This window comes from Ranitomeya variabilis, chromosome 1, assembly GCF_051348905.1.
Source record: "Ranitomeya variabilis isolate aRanVar5 chromosome 1, aRanVar5.hap1, whole genome shotgun sequence".
NCBI classification, from domain to species: Eukaryota; Metazoa; Chordata; class Amphibia; order Anura; family Dendrobatidae; genus Ranitomeya; species Ranitomeya variabilis.
In genome coordinates, this window is record NC_135232.1 from 809,067,560 (window position 1) to 809,092,071 (window position 24,512).

The 24,512-nt window shown below is 42.1% G+C and overlaps 1 protein-coding gene across 1 annotated transcript in view; it reads left to right on the forward strand.

Moving 5' to 3' along the window:
• KCMF1 (potassium channel modulatory factor 1) overlaps positions 1-24,512 on the forward strand; it is a 97,167-nt gene that overhangs the window by 36,587 nt on the left and 36,068 nt on the right. Inside the window, exons 2-4 of the mRNA XM_077274417.1 lie at positions 14,471-14,638; positions 19,666-19,805; positions 22,562-22,663. Coding sequence (XP_077130532.1) covers positions 14,471-14,638; positions 19,666-19,805; positions 22,562-22,663 — 410 coding nt within the window. The remainder of the gene's footprint in view (positions 1-14,470; positions 14,639-19,665; positions 19,806-22,561; positions 22,664-24,512) is intronic.

Genomic DNA, 24,512 nt, shown 5'->3' on the forward strand with positions numbered 1-24,512 from the left:
ATTTTTTTTTTACCACTTAGATAAAAAAGAACCTATACATGTTTAGTGTCTATGAATTCATAATGACCTGGAGACTCACAATGGCAAGTCAGTTTTACCATTTAGTGAACCTAGCAAAAAGCCAAGCAAAAAACCAGTGTGGGATTGTACTTTTTTGCAATTCACCGCACTTGGATTTTTTTTCCCGTTTTCTAGTACACGACATGCTAAAACCAATGATGTAGTTCAAAAGTTCAACTTGTCCCGCAAAAAACAAGCCCTCACATGGCCATATTGATGGAAAAATAAAAAAGGTTATGGCTATGGGAAGGAGGGGAACGAAAACGAAAATACCTCTGGTCATGAAGGGGTTAAGCTTTATTTCAAGGGGTACAAAAAAAAAATATAGAATTAGTCATTTTCCTTTTTCAGAAAACTATGTCCGCTGTTGCAAATTGTTCTAATTAAATTGTGCTTTACACACTTTCCACGAGTTCAACACTGAGTCTATGTGCAAACGTTGCAGATTTGACTGTGGAATTATTTTCTGTGCAGATTCTGCATTTCTTGGCAGAAAACTCTGTCAGAATCTGCGCCTTTTTTTGGTATGTGCACATGTTGCAGATTTTTGTGCGGATTTCTTCCTTCCCCCCCCCCCCCCCCTGCAGATTTCTATTATGGAATGAGTGCAGAAACGCAGCAGATCTGCACAAAAGAATTGACATATGGTCCTTTTTTGAATCTGCTACGTTTTCCGTGCAGATTTTTCCGCACCATAAGAACAGCATTTTTTTTTTTTTTTGCCATTGATTTACATTGTACTCAGAGGCGTAGCTAGGGTTTCAGCTTAGGGGGGGCGAAACATCTGAGTGGGCCCCTAACCAGCTAACCCTGATTACAGCTACCGTTGCGCACTTATTGTGAATATAGGGGAACCTCATAATGTGACCCTACTGTTATTGAAAATAAATCTATATACAAAAACGAACATTGACTTTACCGCCATATTGGACCATATGCACAATAATAATGTCCCCTAAGTTCCCCCATGTACTGCTCCATTATACACAGTATCGTGAACTTATAACTTCCCTATACACAGTCTATGGCTCCCACAGCTCCCCTATACACAGTATGATGATTCTATAACTCCCCTGTACACCGTATGATGTTCCCACTGCTCCCCTATAGATAGTATGAGCCCAATGCTCCCCTATACACAGTATAATGCTGACAGAACTCCACTATAGAAAGTATAATGCCCCCCAGAGCTCCCCTATATACAGTGTAATGGGCCAACAGCTCCCATATGCACAATATGCATTCACAGTTCCCTATACACAGTATGATGGGACAGCAGCTCCCGTCAAACAGTATGATGTCCCTCACCGTTCCCCTGTACACAGTATGATGGGCCCACAGCTCCTTTATACACAGTATGATGGGCCCACAGCTCCTTTATACACAGTATGATGGGCCCGCAGCTCCCTTATACACAGTATGATGGGCCCGCAGCTTCCTTATACACAGTATGATGGCCCCACAGCTCCCTTATACACAGTATGATGGCCCCACAGCTCCCTTATACACAGTATGATAGGCCCCACAGCTCCCTTATACACAGTATGATGGGCCCACAGCTCCCTTATGCACAGTATGATGGGCCCGCAGCTCCCTTATACACAGTATGATGGTCCCGCAGCTCCATTATACACAGTATGATGGTCCCGCAGCTTCCTTATACACAGTATGATGGGCCCGCAGCTCCCTTATACACAGTATGATGGGCCCGCAGCTCCCTTATACATAGTAAGATTGGCCTGCAGCTCCCGTATACACAGTATGATTGACCCGCAGCTCCCATATACACAGTATGATGTGTGCACAGCTTCCTTATACACAGTATGATGGACTCACAGCTCCCTGTCATGATTTGGATGTCCCGGTCATTTACTCATCCTCCGGCGTATTCACTATTTTGTGGCACTGCTGCAGTGCCGCTGCTCAAACTTGTGAGCGCAGCTTCTGACAGGCCAGAAGTGAGAAGCTATGTCACAAGCGCTCAATGTAAGACTATATGAGGCTATGTGCACTTGTTGCGGATTCGTGTGCAGATTTACCGCGGATTTCCTGTGTTTTTTGTGCAGATTTCACCTGCGTTTTACCACCTGCGGATTCCTATACAGGAGCAGATGTAAAATGCTGTGGAATCCGCAAAAGAATTGACATGCTGCGGAAAATACAACACAGCGTTTCCGCGCGGTATTTTCCGCACCATATGCACTGCGGATTTGGTTTTCCATAGGTTTACATGGTACTGTACACCAGATGGAAAACTGCTGTGAATCTGCACCGTGTGCACATAGCCTGAGAGTGAGAAAGAAGCCAGAACAAGGCTCCCATAGACTCTCATTGATTAGTGATCTCTGCGCTGCTCCATGAAACACTGGAGCCTCGGACAGGTCACACACTGCAGGAGACGGAGCCGAGCGGAGACAAAAACAGATGAAAACGCCAGAAGGTGAGTATCAGACAGAGGGCAGGGGACGTGGATTTTCAGCACCACTCCAGCAATTAAATAAAAAGAATAATGCTGGAGTGGTGCTGTAAATGTGATGCAGTTCTTGGTTACTGTATGGGGGCTCCTTACACTAATACTCATAAAAGACCCAGGTGGTACGTATCAAAAGCCCCCTATCCCCCCATCTCCAGCCTCCTCAGACAGCAAATATTACATGTGATGAAGTACATATAATATCATAACTAAACATTATAATATTCAGCCCCCAGTGACCTGTCCCCCTCCCCCACTTCAGCCCCAATACCCCCATCATCTCACATCCACCCCTCAGTGCCCTGTCCCACCTCACCCACCTTCTGCCCTCACAACACCCCCATGGTCTTACATTCACCCCCCAGTACCCTGTCCCGCCTCACTCACTTTCAGCCCCCACAATACCCCAATGGTCTAACACTGACATACCTGAATTTAATAAACCTAATAAGGTCCATCCCCAGCACTTACTGATGAAGTTTGCAGGCAGGACCAGGAAGTGTTGAAATGCAAGGTGGGCACTAGGACCCAGCGTGTCTGAGCCAATCCCAGCGTGCACAGAGTGAAGAAAAACTGCAGCCGAGGAAAAGCTTCATGATCAGGTCAGAGGGGCGAAACCATTCACTGCAGGGGGGAGACTCTGCAGCCGGCCACTGTGCTAATAGCCTGCAGCTTGTCAGAGGGGAGCAGACATTATACTGCTCTGCTCCTATGCTGCGTTCTGCCTAGTCACAGAAGTGGCCCTGGCTCCCAGTGGGCCCCTTCATGTGACAGGGCCCGGGGCAATGGCCCCCTCTGCCCCCCCAGTAGCTACGCTACTGATTGTACTGTAAATCACTTGCAGATCTGCAGCGTTTCTGCGCGGGAAAAAAGCTGCAGATCTGCAGGAAATCCGCAGCGTGTGCACATATACGGGAGCACTGACAGTCTCAGGCTTTGTTATTGTTTGCAATGCTGACGTTATGTTGATAGCGTGGCAGCCAGTCAGTGACCTCAGCGGACAGAGCTGCTGATCTCCATTATTGGCTGAAGTGCTGTCAGCATGTCAGTGTTGCAGACAGTGACAGATACCGGGATTAGTGTCCAAGACTACTGGTGGGTGACTAATGTACAAGAAAAATAAATAGATGATGGCTTTCGCTTTTCTGAAAATATTGGGCAATATCCATCATTGTCTTGCCCAGATCCAGTCATATATGGGTGTGTATGCTGAAATCTCATTATAGAGCTGGTTTTTTTTTTTGTTTTTTTTTCCTTAGATGTTATCAAGCAAAGTCTAGCTTGGTCCTTCTCGAGTGTTGCCAATTGTTTGCATCTATAGTACTTCCATCACAACATCTCTTGGCTGTAGACTTTGGCAATGATTCTTCCACCTGCAGAGTGGCCTTGACTTGGGCTTGTTGTGAAGGTGTTTTTTGTTTTTTTGTGTTTTTTTTTATAATAAACTAGAGAATTCTGCAATCATTTAGTTGTCCTCCGTATTTCCCAGGCTTATTGGTGTTAGAGTTTGCAAATTAATTCCTGGTTTAAGAAGGTGTCACTTGCACGGACGTCTCTTAGCATTGCATATATTCTTTTGATAGCAATGATTAATTACCAATTGCGAATTAAATACTGGAAATCTACTACATCCTAATAAGGGGGTTTTCCGCTACTATGACAACCTTTTCTCATTCCCACGCTTGGCCCCCATTAAAATTAAAAAGCCTATACTCTCCTCCCGTAACAGTGCTGTTCCTGCGGTAAGATTGAAAGTACCAGTCCCAAATTATAACGGTACACACCAATATACTGACTCTATCGCACAATTCGATAAGGAGGAGAACACGAGTCACTATATATCACAAGATACGATATTATTTGAACAAAAATAAATCTGAGTACATATAACCATTTTTAAAAGGTTTTTACCTATAGACATATATATGGATTTACAAAACAATGGTGATCCACATAGGTGACAATGTGGCCGAGGACTAAAAACAGGACTTAAATAACGAAATGCCACATTTAACCACTACTGACACAAATAGTGAGTATCCACATGGTAGAAAATATGGACCAAGGAAACCAGCTCCCCGCAAGGAAAAATCGGACGGATCGATCCAAACACCATGCACATACAGTGGGGCAAAAAAGTATTTAGTCAGTCAGCAATAGTGCAATTTCCACCACTTAAAAAGATGAGAGGCGTCTGTAATTTACATCATAGGTAGACCTCAACTATGGGAGACAAACTGAGAAATAAAAATCCAGAAAATCACATTGTCTGTTTTTTTTTAATCATTTTATTTGCATATTATGGTGGAAAATAAGTATTTGGTCAGAAACAAACAATCAAGATTTCTGGCTCTCACAGACCTGTAACTTCTTCTTTAAGAGTCTCCTCTTTCCTCCACTCATTACCTGTAGTAATGGCACCTGTTTAAACTTGTTATCAGTATAAAAAGACACCTGTGCACACCCTCAAACAGTCTGACTCCAAACTCCACTATGGTGAAGACCAAAGAGCTGTCAAAGGACACCAGAAACAAAATTGTAGCCCTGCACCAGGCTGGGAAGACTGAATCTGCAATAGCCAACCAGCTTGGAGTGAAGAAATCAACAGTGGGAGCAATAATTAGAAAATGGAAGACATTCAAGACCACTGATAATCTCCCTCGATCTGGGGCTCCACACAAAATCCCACCCCGTGGGGTCAGAATGATCACAAGAACGGTGAGCAAAAATCCCAGAACCACGCGGGGGGACCTAGTGAATGAACTGCAGAGAGCTGGGACCAATGTAACAAGGCCTACCATAAGTAACACACTACGCCACCATGGACTCAGATCCTGCAGTGCCAGACGTGTCCCACTGCTTAAGCCAGTACATGTCCGGGCCCGTCTGAAGTTTGCTAGAGAGCATTTGGATGATCCAGAGGAGTTTTGGGAGAATGTCCTATGGTCTGATGAAACCAAACTGGAACTGTTTGGTAGAAACACAACTTGTCGTGTTTGGAGGAAAAAGAATACTGAGTTGCATCCATCAAACACCATACCTACTGTAAAGCATGGTGGTGGAAACATCATGCTTTGGGTCTGTTTCTCTGCAAAGGGGCCAGGACGACTGATCCGGGCACATGAAAGAATGAATGGGGCCATGTATCGTGAGATTTTGAGTGCAAACCTCCTTCCATCAGCAAGGGCATTGAAGATGAAACGTGGCTGGGTCTTTACACATGACAATGATCCAAAGCACACCGCCAGGGCAACGAAGGAGTGGCTTCGTAAGAAGCATTTCAAGGTCCTGGAGTGGCCTAGCCAGTCTCCAGATCTCAACCCTATAGAAAACCTTTGGAGGGAGTTGAAAGTCTGTGTTGCCAAGCGAAAAGCCAAAAACATCACTGCTCTAGAGGAGATCTGCGTGGAGGAATGGGCCAACATACCAACAACAGTGTGTGGCAACCTTGTGAAGACTTACAGAAAACGTTTGACCTCTGTCATTGCCAACAAAGGATATATTACAAAGTATTGAGATGAAATTTTGTTTCTGACCAAATACTTATTTTCCACCATAATATGCAAATAAAATGATAAAAAAACAGACAATGTGATTTTCTGGATTTTTATTTCTCAGTTTGTCTCCCATAGTTGAGGTCTACCTATGATGTAAATTACAGACGCCTCTCATCTTTTTAAGTGGTGGAACTTGCACTATTGCTGACTGACTAAATACTTTTTTGCCCCACTGTAAATAGCCCGGGTTAACACAAAATAAAATAATTCAAGTATATGTTCTGTATAAACGCCCCCTGAAGAAGCGATATCAACGCTCGCGAAACGCGCGTCGGGGTACGTGGACGCATGGGTAATTAACCCTTTGATTTGATCATAGTATTTGTATATAACGTATGCTTGAATTATTTTATTTTGTGTTAACCTTTTTGTAGCCAATTCTTGTTTGATTTAATTGATCATGTGATTCTGAGATTTCACATAAAATTGCTTTAGTTGCAAAGGAAGAAAATGCTTAGAAAACGTAGAGTTTGCTGCACGTTTTTATTATATTTATTGCAAAGTAGCAGTCACCATAATGGAAACAAGTGGGATGTTTCTAATTCCATATGCATCCAATGAGTAACAGATCCATCGTCATCTTGATTCCTAAAATAGAACAGACATGTAGTTGAAAAAACGTAGGTGTGAACGGAGCCTAATCATTTTTATGCAGGTTAATATTAATAATTGCAATTTTGACACTAAAGGAAATCTGCCAGTTATGAGGGCATTTTCTCATTGTGTGTATGTTGATGGAAAACGTTTTGAACAATCATTACATTGACTAAGATACTCAAGTACTTGGAATGTTTATGACTAAGAATCCTTGCACCTCTGCAGGCCACAATGGCAGAAGTGACTAGTTTGTTGCTGGGTGGCTTGTCTCTGAGACGGCATTATTGTAGCAAGCTCCTTTATGGTGTTGTGGGCTTCTTGTTTCCATGGCTAAGACATACTCTACCTACTCAACCTGCTGGTCTGCTTGTACAGTTATTATCCAGTGTCACAAAGTCCAGGAGCACATTCACATGCAGAATATGTATTAAGAGAAGGAAAGAAAACCCCCAAAACTAGTGAGATATTAAACATTTCTTGCCTGTTAGGCCTCTTTCACACTTCCGTCTTTTCAGATATGTTGCAATGCGTTGTTTTGGGAAAAAAACGGATCCTGCAAATGTGCCCGCAGGATCTGTTTTTTTCCCACAGACTTGTGATAGCGACGGATGGCCACACGTCGCATCCGTCGTGCGACAGATCCGTTGTGTTTTGGCAGACCGTCGTCTGAAAAAAAGGTTCAATGTAACGTTTTTGTCTGCGTCGGGAAAACGTGTCGCGATCTGTTGTGACACGTTCTATGACGGAATCCAGCGCTGGAATCCGTTTTTTTACACTGAGCATGCTCAGAATCAGGAATTTGTAGCCAATGGGCCAGACAGGCCCCAAATCTATATAAATCTGACCTGGGGCGTCACCCCCAAATGTGCCAGCAAGACTCCTGCCAGCCTGAAGACAGCCAGCCAGTCAATTATATTGATTTCCCTATTTTCCAGTAGCCAATCACATTTGGGAGACTCCCATTTTTAGGCATGGAAAACGGATCTGTCAAAAAAAAACGGATGAAACAGATGGTAAAAACGGATGCAACGGATCCAGTTTTTCGACGGAACCGTCTAGCGGATCCGTCGATATACTGGATGCGTTGCGTCCGTTTTTCACTATTTTTGACACATCCGTCAATACGTCGCGCCGACGCATTGTGACGGATTAAAAAAAACGGAAGTGTGAAAGTAGCCTTAAATTTCCTGCTGCTCCAGTGCTGATATTCCTGTGTCTCTGGTTCAATTTCCTGGAACAGTGACATGTTGCACAACCACATGACCACTGAAGTTAATGACTGGTGATTGGCCGCTACATTTGTGTATACAAGCCACTTTAATTATGGTAGTATGAATTAATTTACAGGACACTAGTCCAGCAACCACGTTAGTAGTCTGTGCCTGCAAGACTGTCCCTGCTTATGCCTGCCTGTCAGCATTTCAGGCTCCTCTGTTGATTGTATCCTTCGCGATTGTGTCATCATTGTTACACATGCATGACGTTGGACCAGGACTACAAATAAAAAGCGGAGCCATATACCATCACTGTTTTTAAAAAGCTCTAATAATATTTAATAATGATCTTAATGATATAAATAGAGTAATGGGAAATTTTCTTATAGCACCTACAGCTACTGGGAGACAGAATATGGAGCCTAGCCTACGAAAATAAGTGTCCTTAAAGGGTGTGTCCCGCTTTCGGGCTACAAGTCTGCACACTCTTATGTGACCACAAACTTGTGAATCCTCATATTGTGCTCACTGTGAGGATTCTCCGGTGGCAGGGCTGGGAGCGGGCGGGCACATGACCGCAAGTGTGTGTTTTGCTTACTTCCGACTAATCACAACTACTCTTGCATTGAGCCAGGCTGTACCCAACTATTTGGATCCTGACCATGTGTATGCAAATCACATACTTGTGGTCACGTTCCCAGCATTGGAGAAACCTCAAAGCGCACAGTGCACGCGATGTGAGGAATCGCAAGTCTGCAGCCACATTGTGAGATTGCAGACTTGTAGCCTAACGTCGGACAACCTCCTATAAACTAGACCTCAATCAATTTTTCTAAATTTTAAATAGAGTACCTTCTCCAATTGCCACTGTACCACTCATTCTGGGATAGTTTTTTTTTTTTTTTATTCTATGCTTTAACGTCCCAAAGATGTACACCCCACAGTAATAATGGACTATATTTTCCCTTCAACCGACTGGGCGTATACCACACAACTTCTCTGTGGGCGTTTACCTTTCATTCTCTGATGCCAGGCAATCAAAACAGAAGTTCTATGATAAGGGAAGATTTGCATGTTTATTGCTTAGGGATGTAACTTTGGAACAGACGGGCACAGGAAAAAAAAAGAAAAACTGCTCCTGAAATATTGGATTAGCAGCAATGAAAGGAGGTATTTAAAATAAATAAATAAAAATCCAGTGACAGGAGGTCCTCTTTAACCCCTTAACGACCGCCGATATGCCTTTTAACGGCAGCAGTTAAGGGTACTTATTAAGCAGCGCCGCTTTTTAACAGTTCCGAGAAATATGGTTATAGTGCCCCCCAGCGTCTGAAAATTTCCGGGGTCTCCGCTACCCTGGAGAACATGATTTGGGTCGGTTTTTACCGTCCCCCATCTTGTAATGGTGATTGCAAAAAAATTGGGGTTGGGGCTAGGGGTTTGGGTTGGTGCTAGGGTTTGGGATTGGTTAGGGTTGGGGCTAGGGCTGGGGCTAGGATTAGTGCTAGGGTTTGGATTGGCTAGGGTTGGGGCTAGGATTAGGGTTTGGGTTGGGGCTAGAGTTAGGGTTTGGGTTGGGGCTAGGGTTGGGGTTGTGGTTGGGGCTAGGGTTAAAGTTGGGATTAGTTTTAGAGTTAGGAAAGGGGCTAGGATTAGGGCTTGGGGCTAGGATTAGTTCTAGGATTTGGGTTGGGCTAGGGTTAGGGATTGGGTTGGGGCTAGGGTTAGGGTTGGGGCTAGGATTTGGTCTAGGTTAGGGTTTGAGTTGGGGCTAGGATTAGGGTTGTGGTTTGGGTTGGGGCTAGGGTTTGGGTTGGGGATAGAGTTAAAGCTGGGGTTAGTTTTGGGGTTAGGGCTGGGGCTAGGATTAGTTCTAGGATTTGGGTTAGGGTTGGCTAGGGTTAGGGATTGGGTTAGGGATTGGGTTAGGGCTTGGGTTGGAGTTGGGGATAGAGTTGATGATAGGATTGGGGCTAGGGTTGAGTTTAGGGTTGTGGTGTGGGGTGTTATGATCCCAAGTGGCGGAGGATCACAAATAGATCAGCAAGTGATTAAACTAAGGACGAGCTCTAGGGAGATGGTAACTGGACTGATCGCAAATCTGAACCTATCCAAAACAACTAGAGGTAGCCGGTGAACGTGCCTAAAAAATTCTTAGACGTCTCGAGCCAGCCTGAGGAACTAGCTACCCCTAAAGAGAAAGAAAGACCTCGCTTGCCTCCAGAGAAATAATCCCCAAAGATACAGAAGCCCCCAACAAATATTAACGGTGAAGTAAGAAGAAGGCACATACATAGGGATGAAATCAGATTCAGCAAAAGAGGCCCACTAGTACTAGAAAGCAGAAAATAGAGCAGGGGTCTATGCGATCAATAAAAAACCCTTACAAAATATCCATCCTGAGATTTCAAGAACCCACACACCAACTAACGGTGTGTGGGGAGAAACTCAGCCCACTAGAGCAACCAGCAAGCGAGGGAATTACATTTTAGCAAGCTGGAACAGAAAACATGATAAACACTGCTGATCAAAAAATGAGCAAACAAAACTTAGCTTATCCTGGATGGACTGGGAGCAAGGTAGTCAGAAGGAATCTGAGTAGCACTGATTACATCGACAGCCGGCCACAAGTGGAAGTAAAACAGAGCTATATAGGAACCTCCCAGAGGATAACGAACCAGCTGATAGCCAGAGACCAGCAGGATAACAAACACAGCCACCAGGGGGAGCCCAAAGCAAAAGTCACACCATACCACCAGTGACCACAAGAGGGAGCCCGAAAACAGAGTTCACAACAGTGGGGGTTACGGTTGGGATTGGGGTCAGGGGTAGGGCTGTGTTAGGGTTTGAGTTAGAATTGGGGAGTTTCCACTGTTTAGGTGCATCAGGGAGTCTCCAAATGTGACATGGCGCCCGACATTGGTTCTAGCCAATTTTGAGTTCAAAAAGTTAAACGGTGCTCCTTCCCTTCTGTGCCCTGCCATGGGCCCAGACAGTGTCCTTCCCCCACATACGGAGTATCGGTGTACTCAGGAGAAATTGCACAACACATTTTGTGGTACATTTTCTCTTGTTACCCTTTTGAAAATAAAAGTTTGGGTCTAAAGTAAATTTTTTGTGAAAAAAGTAAAATGCTTTTTTGATTTTTTTCCTTCCACATTGCTTTAGTTCTCGTGAAGGACCTGAAGGGTTAATGTGGTTTTGAGCACCTTGAGGGGTGCAGTTTTTAGAATGGCGTCACTTTTGGGTATTTTCTGTTATGTTGACCCCCCCAAACTCACTTCAAATGTGAGGTGGTCTTTTAAAAAAAAAAAAAAAAATGGTTTTGTAAATTTTGTTGCAAGAAATTGTTTGATAAATTCTGCTCATGTAAACTAAACATGTGGGAAATGTTATTTACTAACTATTTTGGGCAATAGGACTCTCTAATTTAAGGGCACAAAAATTAAAACTTTGAAAATTGCACAATTTTCAACATTTTTGTCAAGTTTCTGTTTTTTTTTCATAAACACAAGTCATATCGAATAAATTTTACCACTAACCTCAAGTACAATATGTCACGAAAAAACAACCTCAGACTCAGTGGGAACCGTTGAAGCGTTCCCGGAGCTATAACCTCATAAAGTGACAAATTGTGAAAATTGGCCCGGTCATTATGGACAAAATTGTCTCTGTCACTAAGGCGTTAAGGCCACGGTTATTTTCATATCTTCATCAGTTTTATTCCATTCGGTCTCCATATAGCAGTAAGTTCGATAGGAAAACTTCCCAGCAACAGATGTATCTTTACATTATTTATTGTAGTCTGAACTTCTGCTCCCTGACATATCTAAAAGCATGGTTGCATTTATATGATCAATAGTTATTAAAGTGCCACTTTTCAAATCCTTTTATAGATTAGGGCCATTTTCTATTAGGCTACTTTCACACTAGCGTTAACTGCATTCCGTCACAATGCGTCGTTTTGCCGAAAAAACGCATCCTGCAAAAGTGTTGGCAGGATGCGTTTTTTCACCATTGATTAACATGAAGCGACGCATTGTGACGGATTGCCACACGTCGCACCCGTCGTGCGACGGATGCGTCGTGCAGTGGCGGACCGTCGGGAGCAAAAAACGCTACATGTAACGTTTTTTGCTCACGATGGTCCGCTTTTTCCGACCGCGCATGCGCGGCCGGAACTCCACCCCCACCTCCCCGCACTTCCCCACACCTCACAATGGGGCAGCGGATGCGCTGGAAAAATGCATCCGCTGCCCCCGTTGTGCGGCGGAGACAACGCTAGCGTCGGGAACGTCGGCCCGACGCACAGCGACAGGCCGAGCCCGACGCTAGTGTGAAAGTAGCCTTAGCCAAAAAAGCAGAGAACTACTGCAAAAGACCATTTAACCCTTTAGGGTATGTGAACACGTTGAATATTTGCTTGCAGAAATTTCTGCAAGGTTTCTTCATCTCTTGGCAGCAAAAACGCTGTGGCAAAAACGTTCGGTTTTCTTGCATTTTTGCATGCGGTTTTTATGCCTTTTTGTACAGCGATGAATACTTCTTGCAGCTAAATGAAGATATTTGAAAAAAAGGCTTAAAGTTTTATCTGCCGCTGACAACAAGCCCTAGGTTTAGTAATGAAGAGGTGCCAGCCAGACACCCTCTAGTACTAAACCCCTAAGTAAAGAGTTCAATAAGCACACACCGAGAATATAGAATCGTAGCATGCTTCGATTGTCCTCGTATATCAGACGAGACTCGCCAATGCAAGTCAATGGGTGTGTGAAAAAAAAAAAAATTGCACATCACTTGGACCATGCGAGTGGCGTCCTGACAAAATAGAATAGATATATTCACATAGAATAAATGTCAGTCACATATATAATTAGTACAGTGCATTTGCAGCTTGAAATGGGGGATCCTCCCTCCCCAACCCCCCCCCCCAAAAAAAAAAAAAAAATGACATAGGGCCCCTTTTATATTTAATAACCAGCAAAAACTAGGCAGACAGCTGTGGGCTGATATTAATTGCCCGGAAAGGGGCCATTGCCCCATCCCAGACCAAAAACATTAGCTCTTAGCAGCCCCAGAAAAGCTGCATCCAAATCTTATAGTTCTCTTCGCTCTTCCCATTTGCCCTGGTGCCGTGACACCCAGAATAAGGTCCCTTAATTGAAATATTGACAGATTCCTTTATTGAATCTAAATTAAACCATGCTCACATCAACACCCATTCCGTAGAAGCCATGTTCTCCTGTAAATTAATTAAAATAATAAACAATACTCCTCACCTGTCCGAAGTGAAGAGATAATCCGTAATGTCCCATGATGATCCTGATGACTTTGAGAGCTGTCACTGATGTGATCTCACAGCACCTCTGCTGCTTGATAACTTTCTCATACAGCGATGCCATAAGTGAGGTCACGGCGCTCATCAGCTGATGAACTCTGGTGAACTCATCGCAGCTCTGCCCACACACTGGAGGAGTGATTACATGCTCCTGCCAGTGTGTCGCCGGCTGCGGGGTACTGTAGTTTCATAAGATGATGTGACTGCTCTACAAGTGATTCAGATCGCCATGGGACAGTATGGATTATGGAGGATAGATGAGGTATATGGTGGTTTATTGTTTTTTTTCTATTTTCCAAGTGTCATTGGCATCAGGGAGTATGCGTTAAGTAAGGTGAGTATATACTGTGTTTTTTTATTTTTGTCAATATTTTTTTTTTTTACTTTTATTATTATTATTGTTATTGTTATTATTATTATTACTACACTTTGAGCACAGGCGCTGGCAGATGACTATGCCCATCAGCTGCTGCCTGCTCCCACTGTAATGGGTGACAGTAGGTGTCCACTGATGGGAGTAGTAGTCTCTCCTCGGCCTGTGACATGCGGTATGCTTTTTACCACGGTTCAGTTACATCTGCGGGGTCACGCTGACATTTGACATCATGACTCTGCAGCGCTCTGACAGATGGTAACTATCTACTGGCTGTAATGTTGCCACCGATTAGAGCCGCACACAGATGACAGCGTGGGAAACGCCAATGGAAGTCCATAAAAACACAAGCAAAAACTCAGCAAATCCTCAAACATTTTTATACCTCCTTTTTTTTTGCGTATTTGACTGACTCCGTTGAAGTCAATGGATGAAAAACGCGGCAGAAACGCCCAAAGAATTCACATGCTGCGGATTTAAAAGCGGTACAAATCTGCAAATCAAAATTACAGATCATATGCACAGCAATGCAGGATTCTCATTGACTTTGCTGGCATAAGGATTTTCTAGCCTTTTTGGGCCAATTCTATGAGGGAATTAAACTCTCCAAAAATTCTCCGTGTGCACGCAGCCTTAAAAGAAACATAATGGCTATTCAATTGACATTTGGTAGTGTGTTATGATTACTTTTTCCTGTAGGAGGTAGTAATGAATACTCGTATGCTTCCCTGGGGAATTGCAACTGATCATGATGGTCCCATCCCAACAGCACCCCCTCTGTGATAAGAACTCTTTTAGGCTCTTTTATATTTTGTGTTATTGTTACTGTCCATTTCTAACCTAGTTATTTGTATTATATAGGTGTCAGCTGCGATGCATGTTTAAAAGGAAACTTCAGAGGCAGACGATACAAGTGCTTAATTTGCTATGACTACGACCTTTGTGCATCTTGCTATGAAAGTGGCGCAACAACAACAAGGCACACAACCGACCATCCAATGCAGTGCATATTAACAAGGGTAGACTTTGGTAAGAGTGCTTTTATTTCTATTTTTCACCATTGTTGCAAAACCTTGTGAATGCTTTCTCTGGCCTGCTGGTCCATAATATTAGATGTACTCAGTAAATTAGAATTTTTTCATAATTTTCCCATAATAAATACTCCCTCCCCCCCCCCCCCCCCCAAAAAAAAAAAAAAAAAAAAAAAAATGAAAATAAGTTAATAAATAAACACTTTTCATTGTATTTTAGTGAAAATGCATGCTAGTTTTTTCAAAGTTATAGCCAAAATCCTGCTTAAAGGGGCTCTGAACTTTTGACTGCACTAGGCTAAACCTCCCATATCAATGACTAAGGTGTTATAGGGTTTTCTAGGCTAAACATAAATTTCTCCAGTCATTGTGCAGATTTTCGAATCCTGACCATGTGCATTATGCACACTGTCAAGATTCCAATCTATTGCCAGCTTAAACTATTTGTGGTAACTTACAAGCTTACTACCTCTTCATTCAATGTTCTTTAGAGAGAAGGGGATGAGAATCTACAAGTGCTTCTGACTAAATAAGAATATCATCAAAAAGTTAATTTATTTCCATTCTTCAATAAAAAAAGTGAAACTCATGAGTCATTACAAACAGTGATCTATTTCAAGTGTTTATTTCTGTTAACGTTGATGATAATGCCTTACAGCTAATGAAAACCCAAAAGTCATTATCTCAGTACATTAGTATAATTAACAAGAAACGCCTGCAAAGGCTTCCTAAGTGTTTAAAAAGGTCCATAAGTCTGTTTCAATAGGCTCCACAATCATGGGGAAGACTGCTGACATGACAGATTTTCAGAAGGCAGTCACTGAGACTCTTCACAAAGAGGGTAAGCCACAAAAGGTCATTGCTAAGATGAGACACCAGACCCAACAATGCTGACAAGCTGAAGGCTTCTATCAAAGCAACCTGGGCTTCCATAACACCTCATCAGTTCCATAGTCTGATCGCCTCCATGCCACACAGCATTGATGCAGTAATTGATGCAAAAGGAGCCCCGACCAAGTATTGAGTGCATTTACGGAACATACCTTTCAGTAGGCCAACATTTCGGATTTGAAAATCACTTTTCAAGCTAGCGGTATAAAGTACCGTATATACTCGAGTATAAGCCGACCTGAGTATAAGCACCCCCCCCCCTAATTTTGCCACAAAAAACTGGGAAAACTTAATGACTCGAGTATAAGCCTAGGGTGGAAAATGCAGCAGCTACCAGTAAATGTCAAAAGTAAACATACATACCAATAAAAGTAAAATTAATTGAGACATCAGTAGGTTGTGCTTTTGAATATCCATATTGAATCAGGAGCCCCATATAGTGCTCCATAAAGTTTATGATGGCCCCATAAGATGCTCCATATTAAAAAATGCCCCATACAATCTTGCATAAAGGTTAATAATGGCCCCATAAGATGCTCCATAGACACATTTGCCCAATATAATGCTGCACAAATGTTGATTATGGCCCCATAAGATGCTCCATACAGACACTTGCCCCATTTGCTGTTGCTGCGACAAAAAAAAAAAAAAATCATACTCCCCTCTCCGTCGCTCAGGCCCCCGACACTTTCAATATTCACCTGACTTCGTTCCGGCGCCGCTCCATCTTCAGAGTCTTCTGCACTGATGTTCAGGCAGGGGGTGCGCACTAGCCACGTCATCGCGCCCTCTGACCTAAGCGTCACTGCAGAAGACGCTGAAGATGGAGCGGTGCCGGAACGAGGAGCAGGTGAATATTGCGCAGCGCTCCCCTCCCCGTTATACTCTCCTGCTCCTGGCGCTGTGCAGTCCCTGCTTCCCCCGGAGCCGCAGCTTCTTCCTCTACTGAGTGGTCACCGTTACCGCTCATTACAGTAATGAATATGCGGCTCCACCCCTATGGGAGGTGGAGCCGCATATTCATTACTGTAATGAGCGGTACCATGTGACAGCTCATTACAGGAAGAAGCAGCGGCGCCGGGGAACCAGGGACCTGCAGGGACCGCGCCAGGAGCAGGTGAGTATAATTAGACAGCCCCCGCTCCCCCTCCCCTGCCGACCCCTGGGTATGATTCGAGTATAAGCCGAGAAGGGGACTTTCAACCCAAAAAATGGGCTGAAAATCTCGGCTTATACTCGAGTATATACGGTATTCTAATTTACTGAGATAATGACTGTTAAGGTTGATGATTATGGCTTACAGCCAATGAAAACCCAACAGAAATAAACACTTGAAATAGATCACTATGTGTGTAATGACTCTATATAATATAGGAGTTTCACTTTTTGCATTGAAGAACTGAAATAAAGTAACTTTTTGATGATATTGTAAATTAGTGAGAAGCGCTTGTAGTTGCTATACTGCAAGCCATACTTGTGGTCAATCACTCAACAGATCAGAATCTTGACAGTACATATAATACACTTCCGTTGACATTCTGAAATCTGTGTTCACAATGACTGCAGAAACTTGTGTTCAACCAGGAAAACGCCGTTTAATAAGGGTATGTTCACATGTGGTGTCTTTGCTTCTTTATTTTTTTTTAATACAAATTTTTAGCTATGTTTTTTAAAGTACCAGCAAAATTTGAGATTTCAGAAATCTTATGCACACAGCTTGTTTTTTTTTTTGTCCTCAGTATTTTGTGCTTTGCTTGATTTTTGCAGAATAGAGCATGTCACTTCATTCAGCGTTTTACGGATGTTGAAACAACGCAGGTATCAGATTTTGCCTTGTGAAGTAGAATGATTTTTTTTTGTCACTTTGAGTATGCACAAAAGACAAATTTGCAGCAAAAAGCAAGCAAAACCTGCAAAAACGCCACATGTGAATATAGCCTATTACGGAGTACAGTTTTTAGGGTATATGCACACGTTGCAGATTTGCCTGTGGAATTTTCTGTGCAGATTCTGCATCTCTTGGCAGAAAACGCAGGTGCAGATTTACTGCGGGTTTTATGCGTTTTTACCCCTGCGGATTTCTATAATGGAATGGGTGCAGAAATGCTGCAGATCAGCACAAAAGTGACATGCTCCTTTTTTGAATCTGCTGCGTTTTCCGTGCGGATTTTTCCGCACCATTAGCACAGCATTTTTTTTTTTGCCATTTACATTGTACTGTAAATCACTTGCAGATCTGCAGCGTTTCTGCGTGGAAAAAACCGCTGCAGTTCTGCAGGAAATCTGCAACGTGTGCACATAGCCTTAATTTGTCACTATTTTACAGAGCTATCACAGATTGATGCTGCGAACAGATTCCGATGTGTGCAGTCCTGGCCAAAAGCTTTGAGTGGTTCAAATTTTGGATTTGATTTCACAAAAGTTGCAGCTTAAGTGTTTTTCAATCTTTTAGTCAGATTTTTGTATTTTAAGTTTCTACACTTTAACGACTAATTAAGTTTATGCAAAATCTCAATACTTAGTGTTGACTCTTAGGCAATGTGCCCACGTTGTGGATTGGTGTGCAGATTTTTCGCACTGTTTTTGCAAAATCCGCAGGTAAACCGCGGATTCCACCTTCGGTTTTACACCTGCGGATTCCTATTGAGGAGCAGGTGGAAACAGCTGCGGAATCCGCACAAAGAATTGACATGCTGCGGAAAAAACACAGCAGCGTTTCTGCGCATTTTTTTTCTGCAGCATGTGCACTGCGGATTTTGCTTTCCGTACGTTTAAATGGTACTGTACATTGCATGGAAAACAGCTGCAGATATGCAGTGTCAAATCTGCTGCGGATCTGCAGCCAAATCCGCGACGTGTGCACACATAGCCATATTCTTTAAGACTTCTGCAATTCGCCCTGGCATGCTGGATATCAGATGACTACCCATTCTTGTCAGTGTTTGGCGTTTATTACAATTTCTGTGTTTGTTTGTCTACCCCGCTTTTTGAGGATTAACCACAGGTTCTCAAGGGGATTCACATCTGGGGAGTTTCCTAGCAATGGGCCCAACATTTTTTTTTTTCCACCGAGCACCTTTACCTTTGGCATGGGTCTCAATCATGCTAGAATTAGCATTGTTCATCACCAAATTGCTCCTAGATCGATGGAAGAAGTTTCTCTTGGAGGATGTTTAGATAGCATTCTTTATTCATGGCTCCATTCTTAAGCAAAATTGTGAGTGAGCCCAACCCCACACATGAATGGTCTCAAGAGGTTTTACCTTTGACATGACACAGGACTCACGGTAGTGCTCTCCTTTTCTTCTCTGAACAAACACTCTGAAGGGGCTTAATCAGAGCAAATGTTTTACACCAATCCTGTGCAGTTTAAACCCTATACTTCATGCAGAATATCATTTTGTCCTTGATGTTTTTTCTTGGAGAGAAGGGACTTCTTTACTGTCCTCTTGAAACCAGGCCAGCCTCCAAAAGCCTTTGTCTCCCTGTGCATGCAGATGCACTGACACCTTCCTGCTGCCATTCTGGGGCAAGCACTGCACTGGTGTTGAATCTATCCGTATCTGAAGGAAACTGACATGGCACCTGCTAGACTTTCTTGGAAGCCCTGAAGTAGTCCTTACATGTATTCAACCTCTCTCTTTGAATGGCGTTTTTGTGATTTAAGTTAATTTTCATGGCAAGGACCGTGCAATTTTTTTGCAGTTCATCTGATCACTTGTAACAACAATCTAGAGCTAATACAAATTACCACTGTAAAAACGGAAGCAGAAAACTGTGAAAAGCACAATTTATGTTCTCATTGAAACTTTTGGCCTTGACTGTGTGTGTCTTTGACTAGAATCTTCAGCAAAGAGAATTGTGACATCTTCACTCCATTTCTCTAGTTTCTCTTGAATCTTTTTTTTTTTTTTTTTTTTTTTTGTGGGGTATAGTAATGTTTCTCGGATACAATTTATTTGTTACAGGACAGTTTGTGAGAAACGGCCCACTGCTTGACAGCCTTATGGGCAATATCTGTAGTTGGGTGGGAACACATCAAATATGAAACCAATATATTCTGTGGCAATCTAAATTATGACTGCTTCCTGTTCTAAGTTCATTTTCAGCAGCAGATATCTATTTTCTTCACAGATTTATACTATGGTGGGGAAGCTTTCTCAGTAGAGCAGCCACAATCTTTTACTTGTCCTTATTGTGGTAAAATGGGTTATACTGAGACCTCTCTACAAGAGCATGTGACTTCAGAGCACGCAGAAACCTCAACAGAAGTGGTAAGTAGATGCAGTATTATCCTAAATCAAAGCATATCCTAGCACTGATTCCATTATTTTATTAGATTTTTTTTTATTTATAAATTAATTTTTATTATATTTTAAAAATAAAATAAAATTACAGAATAACACATTAGAACTCAAAATATTAGCACACAAGTTGCATATTTTGACTTAATCAGTAACAATGAGTAAACTGAACACTGAAAAGTTCACATTTTACAATTAAATGTGGACTATACCCGGACCGGACAAGACAGTGATACAGAAGGAAGAAAGAGAAGAATTGAAGAGCAGTTCTGGTTAGACACCTACTACATACTTTTCGTAACCATGTACAAGGGGCTCAGATCGCATCAAAGCTCACTGTTGTGCTTATTTATTACGGCTGTGAGATATTCCCTACTTGGCACATTCTGTATACACATTAGTAACTTTGTATTTGATGGAGGTAGTCAATCTCCACTTATACACAATCAGACACCTTGCAGCACTGGTCATGTGAAGTTAAAGTTGTCGGTCTTTACAACTGATTTAAAACAGCGGGATATTAAGTAGATAAAATTTAGGATCAAGGGTACTCGAAGACAAATGACTTTTTTTGAACAGCTGACATGTGCCTGCAACAGGCGCGGGTGAAATCGCATTCCACCTGCGCCTATTAATTAGTTAGATGTCGCTGTCAAACTGACAGCGGCATTTAACTCACGCTTAAAGCCATCGGGCGGGAAATACTCGGACTGCTGACTCCCGTCACGTGATCGGGGGTCATTGGTGCGTTGGCATGACAACCAGAGACCTCTATGGTTGTTGATACCGGATTGCTATGAGCACCACCCTTGGCAGCTTCACGCTTGATTTTCCTCAATTCATGGGCAGTTATTTTGCGCCTTTTTTGCCCAACATGCTTCTTGCACCTGTTGGCTATTGGTCATGAAACGCTTGATTGTTCGGTGATCACGCTTCAAAAGTTTGGCAATTTCAAGACTGCTGCAAGACATCTCACAATTTTGGACTTTTCAGAGCCCCTCAAATCTCTCTTCTGACCCATTTTGCCAAAGGAAAGAAAGTTGCCTAATAATTAAGCACACCTTATATAGGGTGTTGATGTCATTAAACAACAGCCCTCCTCATTACAGAGATGAAAATCACCTGATTTACTTAATTGGTAGTTGGCTCTCAAGCCTGAACAGCTTGGAGTAGGACAACATGTATAAAAAGTATCATGTGATCAAAATAAAGCTTGCCTAATAATTCTGCATGCAGTGTAGATGCGCCTTTTCTGGGGAGCTGCGGGCTGCTATTTTTAAGCTGGCGGTGACCAATATCCATGGCCCCATACCAGCCTGAGAATACCAGCTCCCAGCTGTCTGCTTTAGCTGGGCTGTTTGTAAAAAAATGGGAGGGGGGCCACACCTTTATTTAAATAATTAAAAAAAACCTTGTGGGGACCCCTCTAGTCTTGATAACCAGCCTTGCGAACACTGGCAGCTGAGGGTTGTAGCCCGCAGCTGTCAGTTTTGCCTGGCGTAGTTATCAACAGCACAGGGGAACCCATGCCATTTTGTTATTTAAATTATTTATTTAGAGCGCAGGCGTCTGCTCACGCTGTTATTAGCGGCAGCAGGTGTAGGCTGATGGAAGTAGTAGTCCCATCAGCTGACGCCAGTGACCAGAAGTAACTTTTTTATCTATGATCACAGCTTCAGGCTCACACTGCCATTTGACAGCGTGGGAACCACGCCTGTCTGGCAGTAAAATCATTACTTCTGGTCAATCAGAGGCAGTGTTTGCCATGCTGTCATGCACATGCCAAACCCGAATAGTGACACTGACTTCCTGAAGTCGGTGTTCGGGGTCCGTGCCCGAATAGATGTTTACTTGATTGTTCAGGTTCTCCCATCTCTTTCCATGTAGAAAATGCTCCAAGAGTGGACAGGAATATGGTGTAAGTGAGTTGGTCAATAGTATTCACATCTAGCCCACCCCTGATTTTACTAGTTAGAATTTGATTCTTGATTTTATGCCTTTTAGAGGCTCAGATGAATTGGAGAATAGATGACTATAGGCTTCTTAGTTCCCTAGGGAACTTGAAGGGGTAAAGCTTCAAATAGTATAGTAGCTTAGGAACTACTGTATGGTAATTTTACCTGAAGCGATTCTCCCAATCATAGACTTCGTTGAATTACTGAAGGTACGGTAGTTAAGTTGATAGAATGATTTATACCTGGAAGTTAGTTGAATCTCCCAGATATTTTTTTTTTATTTTTATTAGTGAGTGTAATAATGTGTCAGAGACATTGGGAGGGCCTGATTCCATTATTTTATGTGAGTAGTCACAATGTAAACTGTTCAGTTACATTGGTTTCTACTCGATGACTAGATTTTAAAATCTTATAAGTAAATTATTAGAAGTGTAGCAAACTCTGGCTTTGTTCACATCACAGTGTCTTTGTCTGCATCAATACAGTAAATGACTTTCAGCACATACGCCCAAATCCCATCTTCCAGGGCTGCAGAAGTAATCCCTGACAGTCAGGGAAAAATATGATGTGAACGTGGCTTAACTCGGTACAATTACTGTAGGTGTTGTAAGAAAGATGGAGTATGATTGCTGATTATTGTTTTTTGTCTGAGTAAACATGGGTAACTGGCAACAAAGGACCTATTTATATTCACTTGCACAATAATTTGTTTTACTGTAGATCTTTCATCTGAAAAGTGACCTTTTTTTAAGTCAATGTTTATCTTTGCAGATTTGCCCAATTTGTGCAGCATTACCAGGAGGAGATCCAAATCACGTCACAGATGACTTTGCTGCCCACCTTACACTTGAACACAGAGCTCCCAGGGATCTAATATCCTTTTCTTAATATTTGCATAGTGTTCTAAAATTTTATAGGCCGATATGTTTTGTTTGTCTACAAAAATTATCAGAAATTTGAGAGAAATTAAAAAAAAAAAAAAAATTAGCATCTTTCAAACTTTTGAATGATTACACTGGTCAACAGCATTTTTGGTGCCAAAGATATTTCATCGAATTTAGGGTATTTTTGGGGTGCTGATTCTGAATATGTCATCAGTTTTGCCAGATTGGCTCAAGTTTTTGAGATTTTTGGTATCTTATTTATAGCACTTGTTGGTAAATGCGACGCATCATCTCATTAATTTCTTTGGATTAGTACTTGAACTGAGCAGTTCTCAATATAGTTTTGTGTTAAGTAGTGTTCTAAAAGTTTGTTCATAGCTTGATTTTTGCACTAACTTTATGTTGTTGTCTGTTTTCCAGTGAAAAGCATGAACTCATCAAGAAGAAGTTGTCTTAACGATCCAGACTCATTCTGTTACATTTGTGGTGAATACACACTGCCAAAACATAGAAGAAACATAACAGACTTCGTAAAAAAAAGTGTATTTTGCCTATTTTGGGGTTATGCTTGGGGACCAAGACAAGTTTTGGGCACCACACATAGTGTGCAAAGCATGTATCGAATTATTACGAAAATGGAGCAAAGGACAAAGAAAAAGCTTCAAATTTGGTGTTCCAATGGTGTGGAGAGAGCCAAAAAATCATCATGATGACTGTTATTTATGGTAAACACAGGTACAGGCACATCTTCACAATGAGGGACAGGCCTTCTTGCAGATTCCATGTTACTCCCATTTTCGTTTCTTATGCTTATTGAATCCTTGCACTTGCACTGCACAGAAATAACAGTCATCATGATGATTTTTTGGCTCTCTCCACACCATTGGAACACCAAATTTGAAGCTTTTTCTTTGTCCTTTGCTCCATTTTCGTAATAATTCGATACATGCTTTGCACACTATGTGTGGTGCCCAAAACTTGTCTTGGTCCCCAAGCATAACCCCAAAATAGGCAAAATACACTTTTTTTACGAAGTCTGTTATGTTTCTTCTATGTTTTGGCAGTGTGTATTCACCACAAATGTAACAGAATGAGTCTGGATCGTTAAGACAACTTCTTCTTGATGAGTTCATGCTTTTCACTGGAAAACAGACAACAACATAAAGTTAGTGCAAAAATCAAGCTATGAACAAACTTTTAGAACACTAATTAACACAAAACTATATTGAGAACTGCTCAGTTCAAGTACTAATCCAAAGAAATTAATGAGATGATGCGTCGCATTTACCAACAAGTGCTATAAATAAGATACCAAAAATGTCAAAAACTTGAGCCAATCTGGCAAAACTGATAGCATATTCAGAATCAGCACCCCAAAAATACCCCAAATTCATTAAAATATTTTGGACACCAGAAAAAAAATTTTTTTGTTGTTGACCTGTTATCCCTTTAATCCAGATAGTTTATACCACATCAAGACATTAATAAATAACATTTCCAACATGTCTGCTTTACATCAGCACAGTTTGTAAAATGCTATTTTATTTTGTTAGCCTTTTTAGGAGGTTTAAAAATGTAGCCGTAATTTTTTTTTCAAGGAAATTTGCAAAAAAATTTTTTTTTTTGAGGGACTTATCCAGGTTTGAAGTGACTTTGGGGGTCCTATATATTGGGAAAATCCCCGAAAGTGATACCATTCTAAAGATAGCACCCAGCAAAGCGACTTGACAGGATTGAAAAAGTGTTTTTTTACCACCGAAATGTCTCTAACTTCTGAACAGGTTACTATAGTTGGCAGACTCTAAGGTCGCTATTTGGCCGTTAATTGCCATGGCAAA